This window comes from Morus notabilis, unplaced genomic scaffold (genome assembly GCF_000414095.1).
Source record: "Morus notabilis unplaced genomic scaffold, ASM41409v2 Scaffold2550, whole genome shotgun sequence".
Taxonomy (NCBI): domain Eukaryota; kingdom Viridiplantae; phylum Streptophyta; class Magnoliopsida; order Rosales; family Moraceae; genus Morus; species Morus notabilis.
This window is the reverse complement of record NW_010364734.1, coordinates 6,652-15,537: the sequence shown is the minus strand read 5'-3', so window position 1 is coordinate 15,537 and position 8,886 is coordinate 6,652. Positions and strand designations below refer to the sequence as shown.

The 8,886-nt window shown below is 36.3% G+C and overlaps 3 protein-coding genes across 4 annotated transcripts in view; 2 read left to right on the top strand and 1 right to left on the bottom strand.

Annotated features, from left to right (window-relative positions):
• The first annotated feature begins 573 nt into the window (after positions 1-573).
• On the top strand, positions 574-3,253 carry LOC112093270 (argininosuccinate synthase, chloroplastic). Its single transcript, XM_024171388.1, has 7 exons — positions 574-764; positions 1,095-1,143; positions 1,258-1,440; positions 1,804-1,878; positions 1,957-2,142; positions 2,295-2,383; positions 2,468-3,253. The coding sequence occupies exons 1-7, from the start codon at positions 640-642 to the stop codon at positions 3,018-3,020; spliced, it is 1,260 nt and encodes a 419-aa protein (XP_024027156.1). The 5' UTR covers positions 574-639; the 3' UTR covers positions 3,021-3,253.
• A 1,372-nt stretch (positions 3,254-4,625) lies between these two features.
• LOC21385759 (argininosuccinate synthase, chloroplastic) lies at positions 4,626-7,828 on the top strand. Of its 2 annotated transcripts, none has more exons than XM_024171387.1 (10): positions 4,626-4,816; positions 5,053-5,111; positions 5,276-5,363; positions 5,626-5,767; positions 5,870-5,918; positions 6,053-6,235; positions 6,455-6,529; positions 6,612-6,797; positions 6,931-7,019; positions 7,119-7,828. In XM_024171387.1, exons 1-10 carry the CDS (start codon positions 4,747-4,749, stop codon positions 7,669-7,671), a joined length of 1,494 nt encoding a protein of 497 aa, XP_024027155.1. In that variant the 5' UTR covers positions 4,626-4,746; the 3' UTR covers positions 7,672-7,828. The 2 variants fall into 2 exon arrangements, with proteins under 2 accessions (XP_024027155.1, XP_024027154.1); XM_024171386.1 differs by having other exon boundaries at positions 5,053-5,114.
• Positions 7,829-7,987: 159 nt separating this feature from the next.
• The window catches only part of LOC21385758 (probable inactive leucine-rich repeat receptor-like protein kinase At3g03770), a 4,852-nt gene continuing 3,953 nt past the window's right edge, over positions 7,988-8,886 (bottom strand). The window contains exon 8 of the mRNA XM_024171385.1: positions 7,988-8,374. Within this exon, the coding sequence (XP_024027153.1) occupies positions 8,139-8,374 (236 nt within the window). The 3' untranslated portion in view covers positions 7,988-8,138. The remainder of the gene's footprint in view (positions 8,375-8,886) is intronic.

The window sequence follows — 8,886 nt, the reverse complement described above, 5'->3', positions numbered from 1 at the left end:
GAAATTAAAAATTTAAACGGTATCTTCTATGTGAGTGTTTAATAAAGATAATTCTAGCTTTTTGCGTATAATTAAACCTTTTATACACATCATGAATTAAAAAATTTTGAACATAGAGGACCACTACCCTAAAATGGTTAACTCCCAATTTCAAATAAATTTTTGCTCTTGATACCTATACGAGGATTACTTCGATACAAAAAAATATTAATTACTCTTATTAAATACTCACATAAAGATACATGTCCCGTTCACTTCACCGATTCGAGTTTAGAATTTGAGTTTTGCTACAGTAAAAAGTTCTCAAAAACAGTTACATCTAATTTTTTTACTACAGTAAAAAGCTCTCACATAAAATCACATATTAACTCGAATTACAAACTTGAATCAGCGAAATAAACAGGCCTACAGTCTCTATTTTCAATTTTATTTTTAATTTGATCAACAGTGTAATAAATTTTAAAATTTAAGATTACCAAATAAAAAGTTGAAAGATTAATTTACAAAATTAGTAAAGTTGGGATCTCCGTACAAAATAGCCATAAACAAACCCTACCAGCAGCACTTCACCAATTCACCTTTTTGATGTGAAAGTCAGCTAGCAGGAGACGGAAACATTAAAGGCTCTGATATCACCAAATGGACTACTTGAAATCAACCTCGGATGCTACAAGTGAAAGAGGAGGTTTACGCGGAAAATTGAAGAAGGTCGTTCTCGCCTATAGTGGTGGCTTGGACACTTCAGTCATTGTTCCATGGCTTAGGTACATGTATAAAATATTATATATATATATGTGTGTGTGTGTGTGTGTGTGTCTATATTAACATTGTTTTCCTCTTCACCTTGTTCAAGCCATTAACTTTCTTTTTCCCTTTGTTCTGGAAGTGGGTTTTTGCCCAAAATCATCTACAATATGGAGAAAGAATGGGTAATGAGTAAGGCATATGAAGGGTTTATTGGTACCATCAATTAATGATGTTTTGACCTGATAATATGTATATTCCAAAATGCCACTTCCTTTTCACTCATGTGGGCCAGCTCTTTGATGAAATTTCTCTCTCTCTCTCTTGAATTTTTCTTTTATCTGATGCAGGGAGAACTATGGTTGTGAGGTTGTTTGCTTCACTGCTGATGTTGGTCAAGTACGTTTTGAGTAGGAACTTTTTTAGTTCAAGATTGACTTTTTTTTAAAGTTGATAAGTGAATTTTTTTTGACCTTTTGATTTGTTCTCTTGCTATCTAAACTAAATTGATAGGGTATAAAGGAATTGGAAGGTTTAGAAGAGAAAGCCAAGGCCAGTGGGGCTTGTCAGTTGGTAGTGAAGGACTTGAAAGAGGAATTTGTTAGAGACTACATATTCCCTTGTTTGCGAGCTGGCGCGATTTACGAGAGAAAATACTTGCTGGGTACCTCAATGGCCCGGCCTGTTATTGCCAAGGTGAATTTTCGATGTGAAGTTCTTGATATTGAAGTTGCTATAGATTCTATGGTTTGTCATGAAAAATTTTATCACAAGTATCATGAATGCATATGCGTCAAAATTCTGTAGATTTTGAAAAGCCAAAAGTATTGTTTTATCGGAGTGTTTTGGCCGTGACAAATTTTATTTTAGTTTTGTAATCAATCATGAATTTCCTTATTGTTTTGTTTGGTTGGCCATGAGCAAGAATAGTACAGTTTCTATACTGAAAAAGCATATCTTATGTTTCCATTTGTTGTCTTCTTTTGTTGGAGATATTATTATTTATTAAAATCAAGTTGTGCTTCATACACAAAGGCTTTCCCTTTCTCATGAAAATAGGCCATGGTGGATGTTGCCAAAGAAGTTGGAGCCGATGCCGTTGCTCATGGATGCACGGGGAAAGGAAACGACCAGGCATGTTTATCATTTCAGCATTGAACGTTTCGGCACCTGTTGTGCTTCTTTCGACACATTCTTTATTTTTCATTTCAGGTTCGCTTTGAGCTGACATTCTTCGCCTTAGACCCGAAACTAAATGTTGTGGCTCCTTGGAGGGAATGGGATATTAGAGGTAGAGAAGATGCTATTGAATATGCCAAGAAGCACAATGTTCCTGTCCCAGTGACTAAGAAATCCATTTACAGCAGAGATGGGAACTTGTGGCATCTTAGCCATGAGGTAATAGACTAGAATTAAGTGCTTTTTTTAAATAACAAAATGATGTCTGTTGAAGTTCAAATCTTCCCTTTATAGTTTTGATTTGTATATTCCTTCGCTTCTAGTGGCTGAGGTCCGATATTTTTTTTATGAACTTTACTATGAAATTTAAGGGTGACATCTTAGAAGACCCCGCAAATGAACCTAAGAAGGATATGTATATGTTGACAGTGGATCCAGAAGATGCACCAAATGAACCTGAGTAAGTTCCTCCTCAAATTTCCTTGTAGTTTTAAGTTACTACCTAATTGTTTCTATTTCAATCCTTATTTTCTATCCCCCGCAGATATATAGAAATCGGGATTGTCTCGGGGCTACCTGTTTCAATCAATGGGAAGGAGTTTTCCCCCGCATCTCTTCTTTCCGAGCTCAACCAAATTGGCGGAAGGCATGGCATAGGCCGTGTTGACATGGTTGAAAACCGCCTTGTTGGCATGAAGAGCCGCGGAGTTTATGAAACTCCAGGGGGCACCATCCTCTTCACTGCTGTCCAGGAGCTCGAGTCCTTGACACTGGACCGAGAAACAATGCAAGTCAAAGACTCACTCGCCCTCAAGTATGCTGAGCAGGTCTACGCAGGCAGGTGGTTTGACCCACTTCGCGAGTCATTAGATGCTTTCATGGAGAATATCACAAAGACCACAACAGGCTCAGTGACACTCAAACTGTACAAAGGTTCTGTTAGTGTGACAAGCAGGACCAGCCCCTTTAGTTTGTACAGGCAAGACATTTCCTCGTTTGAAAGCGGGGAAATTTATGATCAAGCGGATGCTGCCGGGTTCATCCGGCTCTACGGGCTTCCAATGAAGGTTAGAGCAATGCTTGAGAAGGGTGCGTGAATAAATCTTCCTATCAAATAACACCAGTGTCCAGTGCTTTTGCAGTGTGTAAGGCATTTGGATTTGAGTTTTTGTTGTTCTAATATGATGTAGTTTCTCATTTATCTTCTTAATGGTGTCGTTTAGGGCCCATTTGTGACACTTGATTGTCGTTCAGATCAGAATGAAAATATCCGGATCTATGGTTGGCACCTTGAATGAAGTCTATTGGAGTAACTATTAAGTTAATACTTCTGCGCTCAAATTTTAGTCTCCTGCTCTTTCCTTTGATTTTTTTTTTTTTGATTTTTTTGATTTTTGATTTTTTTTTTGTTTTTGTTTTTTGTTTTTTCTATGTTTAGCACTCCACCAAAACTGTCAAAACTATATAATTAAACTAGAAATACAAAAACCCTCCAACTTTTGTAATTCATAGCAAACAAAAACAAAAGCAGGAGTTGGAGGATTGTCATAAATCTGAAAGGTTTGCCATTTCTTTTATTGAAATAACTTAAAGGTAATAACTGAATATAAAAGATTAAAAATGCAAAATGAACATTTGTTTTTTTTTTTAGTGAGCAAAATGAACATTTTATATTTTAAAAAATTGGTGGATATTATTTTAATATCATCAAATAATGATATATCTTTTTTCACGACTAAAAGAGCCTTTCAGTATTACAAGAAATACAGAGTAATTCCATTAAAAAAAAAAGAAAGAAATGCAGAGTAATCTTTTGGGAAAAAAAATACAGAGCAATGAAATGATAAAAATCCTAATTAAAACACAACAATTCATCCGAAAAGGAGTCGGCAAAGCCGAAAATAGGTTAGGTATGTTTATTTCACAACTCAAATAATAATTTAAGTTATGATTTGAGTTGTGTATATTACAAAAAAATACTATAACAAAAAAATTAAATTTAAGGAATCCCATGGGTGGGTAGAAAAAAAAAGTATAATTTTGACTGTTTTACTTACGTTACAAAGTAACAAATATTATAATTGGATCGATCGATCATTTTTCAATCATTTATTGAATGATAAATTATTGTAAGTGACGAAGATATACAATTTAAATAACAAAAAGTTTAATGTCTAAAAATTGTATCTAAATTGACTGAAAAAGTAAAAACAATACCAAATATAATTTGATCATTAAAAAAAATACTGTAACAATAAAATTTAAATAGATAAATGAATGAAGTCGATAATTGATCCGTTTAATATATATATATATTTTTTCAATCCATCAAATAAAATTGCCTGCTTTGAAATAAATTAAAAAAAAAAAGAAAAGAGAAAGAAATGCTTGCATGGTGATTCTGACCCAAATGTATTCAGGTGGCGTTTGGTTCATAAATTTAAATTATGTGATTAAAATTATTTTTAATTTATGTATATTTTTTATAAAAAAAATACTGTAACAAATCATGAATCATAATTTAAATCAATGAACAAATCTAGGTATCAAACGGACTCTCAAAGTTCAAAAACGGTCTACAACTAAAAGCCTCTGAAATTTGGGGGCGCGGCGGGAAATGGGTCCCACTTGAGCCGCCAATGCCATGTCTGTTTGTAGGACCCACGCCCTTTTTTCAACCATCCCCCTAAAAATAATAAAAACCTAGCCGTCTATCGCACCAGGCCGTTTCTTCCCTCCCCTCAGTTCTTTTGCTCTTCTCTGTCTCCGTTGGGCTCCCCTCCAAAAGACAACAACTTAGAGAGAGAGAGAGGCACTGTTATCATGGCACAATTGAAGTCGTTTTCTCCATGCCCATCATCCACTAATATCCGTTTTCACGGACCCAAAAGAGGTACATTTTCATTTTCATTCTCATTTTCTATCTGCATTGTTAATTTTCAACCATTTTAGCTTCTGGGTTCTGCTTTTTTTTCGTCGAACGGTGCATAAACTCCCAAAGAACCCATCTTTTCTCACTTACTCCTTCTGATATTGTTCTGGGTAGTGACTATTTTCGATCAACGTGTGGTAATTTTCGTTTTAAAATTAAACTCGCTTATTTGGGTGTTTTTTTTTTTTTAATTACAGCTTCATTGTTGTACAATGGCAGAATGTGTTGTCCCGGGAAGCTATCTTCAGCTTTTCAGGTAGTTTAGGTATTATGCCCAAAGTATATTATGTTTTGTCCTAGCTTGTCTCTCTGGTTAGGAAAAAAAATTGTTCTCTTTATTATGTTAATTTATCATTTAACATGGATTTTTTTTTTGTTGCTCGTTATTGGGTTTTTTGCCCCCTCATTTTTGGTTCATAGTTGGGTGCGAGAACAAGTGAGCTCCATGGGAATGCGTCTGTATCCATTAGCACTAATGGCAGTGTCAATAGTTCTCATAACAAGCAAGGTGTTTTTTTTTTTTTTTTTTTTTTTTTTTTCCCCGGGTCTTGGTTTCTCATAGACATTTTCAGCTTTACTTGTTCACGTTCATGTTCTTTTTTTTTTAATTGTTTTTGTTGATGGGAAGAGTTTTTTGTGGTGATACGATGTAGTGAGATAACGCAAGTTAAACAATAACCGAAAGAGTTTGTTTTTTGTTCAGTGAATTTTTTTTCGTGTTGATTCCTTTGCATTTGACCTTCACATATTATGCTTCTTCTGATACGCAGTAATCAGAGCAGCTTTGCCAAGTCAAAAAGAGTTGAAAATATCTGAAGCTACAAACAATGGAGGCTTACGAGGAAAATTGAAGAAGGTAGTTCTGGCATATAGTGGCGGCTTAGACACATCGGTCATTGTTCCATGGCTAAGGTATGTGTTTATTAGTTATCACTAATTTGACCATGGCTCTGATTTTGTCCCCCTTTGGACAGTAAGTTGCATGTTGTTCACCTTTCCTTTTTCACCCTGCAGGGAGAACTATGGTTGCGAAGTTGTTTGCTTCACCGCTGATGTTGGTCAAGTATGTTCCATTACTAAGTTGTTTGTGCTTCACAGCTTCTGCCTCAAGACTGAAGATTTGTGGTTGTGGAATATTTTTTGGATAAAATGAATTGGTTCTGACTTGCTTGTTTGCTATCTAAACTGAATCTATAGGGCATAAAGGAATTGGATGGTTTGGAACAGAAGGCCAAGGCCAGTGGGGCTTGTCAGTTGGTAGTGAAGGATTTAAAAGAGGAATTTGTTAAAGATTATATATTTCCTTGCTTGAGGGCAGGTGCAATTTATGAGAGAAAGTACCTGTTGGGAACCTCAATGGCACGCCCGGTTATCGCAAAGGTGACCTTTTACCATGATGTTTTTATGCTTTAGTAACTTTTTGTTGCCATGTTCTGCTATACTCTCCTGTTAGGTTGCTATCTATTGGTCATTTTAAGATTTTAAAAATTCAAACTGTCTCATATAGAAAAGGTCAGGGGCATTTACTTTCTCTATAAATTGTTGTGTTGGTGTTATGTTGTACTTATTACTCGTTAAGTGGTATATTCATAAAAACAGGCAATGGTTGATGTTGCAAGTGAAGTTGGAGCTGATGCTGTTGCTCACGGATGCACGGGGAAAGGAAATGATCAGGTAGGTTTTGCAATTCGCTATTTGATATTTTAATGGCACTTGTGTTTCTTCTTACACATGTTATCTTGTGTTGTATATTCAGGTTCGCTTTGAGCTGACATTCTTTGCGTTAAATCCCAAACTAAATGTTGTGGCTCCTTGGAGGGAGTGGGATATTACGGGCAGAGAAGATGCCATTGAATATGCTAAGAAGCATAACGTTCCCGTTCCAGTGACAAAGAAATCCATATACAGCAGAGATGGGAACTTATGGCACCTTAGCCATGAGGTAATAATCTACTACCCCATGAACTTTCAATTGGAGAATACAAAAAAGGCTACGTATTTAATTGTTTAATAATTCCCCATTTCTACCTCTAACCTTTCTCTAATACATGTGAATTTGACTAAAATATTTGAAGGGTGACATATTGGAAGACCCAGCAAATGAACCTAAGAAGGATATGTACATGTTGACAGTGGACCCAGAAGATGCGCCTAATCAACCTGAGTGAGTTCCTCCGAGAGTTTCATTTTAATTTTCTGTTTACTCTCTTTTTGTTCAATTGCTAATCCAGGTTTTCTTTCCCTGGCATCTCTTTTTCTGTAGATATGTCGAAATTGGGATAGTCTCAGGGCTTCCTGTTTCAGTCAATGGAAAAGAGCTTTCCCCTGCATCTCTTCTCTCAGAGCTCAACCAAATCGGTGGAAGACATGGAATAGGCCGAATCGACATGGTTGAGAACCGACTCGTTGGCATGAAGAGTCGTGGAGTCTATGAAACTCCAGGGGGTACCATCCTCTTCGCTGCTGCCCGCGAGCTCGAATCCTTGACGCTGGATCGAGAAACAATTCAAGTTAAAGATTCCCTTGCCCTCAAATATGCAGAGCTTGTGTATGCAGGCAGGTGGTTCGACCCGCTTCGCGAGTCCTTGGATGCGTTCATGGAGAAGATCACGGAGACTACGACAGGCTCTGTGACTCTCAAACTATACAAAGGTTCTATTACTGTAACTTGCCGGAAAAGTCCCTATAGTCTGTATAGGCAGGATATTTCATCATTTGAGAGTGGAGATATATATGACCAAGCTGATGCTGCTGGATTCATTCGGCTTTATGGGCTCCCAATGAGGGTTCGAGCAATGCTTGAGAAGGGTCTCTAAATTGTAGTTTCTAAACCATTGCAGACCGTTAAAAATAGTGAGGCATTTGGATTGAGCTTTATGTAATTTTAATCCAATGTGTTTTGTTTTGTCCTCTTAATAATGTGTTTTAATATGCACTTTATGGCCAATGCTTCTATCGGTTTAACCTTTTTTATTACTATTATTATTCGGGAATTGTGCAAGCAAAGATCATATCTAGGAGAGTAATTTTGTAGGATAAGAAAAAAAAATTATAACACAAAATAATGCAGGCAAAAACATTTATATTACAATTAGATATATGAGATAAAAAAAAAAAAAAAAAACTCGTATATGATAAAACTGCCAAGCTTGAGGCTCATTTCTTATTTCACATTACCCTTTCAAGCATGTTAAATCTTGTGATTGACCAACAAATTTCCCCTAGAAATACAGTGATCAAATTCCCGTACCATTTAAAAAATAGCTGAGAGTAAGAAAAGAAGTCATTGATATGAGGCGGGTTCAGATCTTTGATCACTATCTGCTGTTGCTTGTACTTGAGCTGCATACTGCAAATTCCAAAGTATGTCCTCAAAAGATGGACGGCTCGCATCTGGAGAGATGCATTTCTGCATTAGGGACACCACAATGGATAGTGACTCGTGCGAGCTCGTGGCTAGCACCGCAGGCTCGATTATACGTTTCCGCCCATCTTGGCTTTGCAGAGAAGCCTGTGCAAATTGCAGGATCATGTTCAGCTAACAAGTTTAAAAAATCAGCAGATTCTTGAAGATGGGGAAATAGTGTGTATTTTTCATTGGGGATTTCCTTGAAAATGTGTGCAAAATTTCAAGAAACTTATTTTCTTCAAATAAAGAGAGCCCAACCCTTGGAACATACTACAGCCTCAGGTGGCGAAGAGCCGACATCAAGGTGCCAGACTAGAGAATAATAGTAGTTCCAAAATGGAAAATCTAGAGAAATGTTCCCGAAGGACAAAAAATAAAGAAGTGAGTTAAGAGGAGACAGAATTCATAATTTTTTCTTTCTTTTCTTTCGTTCTTTTCTCGTGACTCAAAACTTGTACTATAACATTGACTAGAAATAGAATTTTACAAATTTCAGTGAGTCATGAGAAAATGTGGGCCTGTCATGTTAGAAAAATACAAGATATGAATTGAGATTAGTTTCTAGTAATTAAAATCTCGGTGCAAATCTGACCCGAAATAAGTATGATCTTCAGCACATACC

Bases quoted from the DNA above. Each gene is read 5' to 3' on its own strand.
- LOC21385759 (XM_024171386.1), top strand. From the start codon at position 4,747: ATGGCACAATTGAAGTCGTTTTCTCCATGCCCATCATCCACTAATATC. The intron at 4,817-5,052 runs GTACATTTTCAT...TTTTAATTACAG, and splicing joins TTTTCACGGACCCAAAAGAG to CTTCATTGTTGTACAATGGC. The intron at 6,236-6,454 runs GTGACCTTTTAC...TCATAAAAACAG, and splicing joins CACGCCCGGTTATCGCAAAG to GCAATGGTTGATGTTGCAAG.
- LOC112093270 (XM_024171388.1), top strand. From the start codon at position 640: ATGGACTACTTGAAATCAACCTCGGATGCTACAAGTGAAAGAGGAGGT. The intron at 1,144-1,257 runs GTACGTTTTGAG...CTAAATTGATAG, and splicing joins TCACTGCTGATGTTGGTCAA to GGTATAAAGGAATTGGAAGG. The intron at 2,143-2,294 runs GTAATAGACTAG...ATGAAATTTAAG, and splicing joins TGTGGCATCTTAGCCATGAG to GGTGACATCTTAGAAGACCC.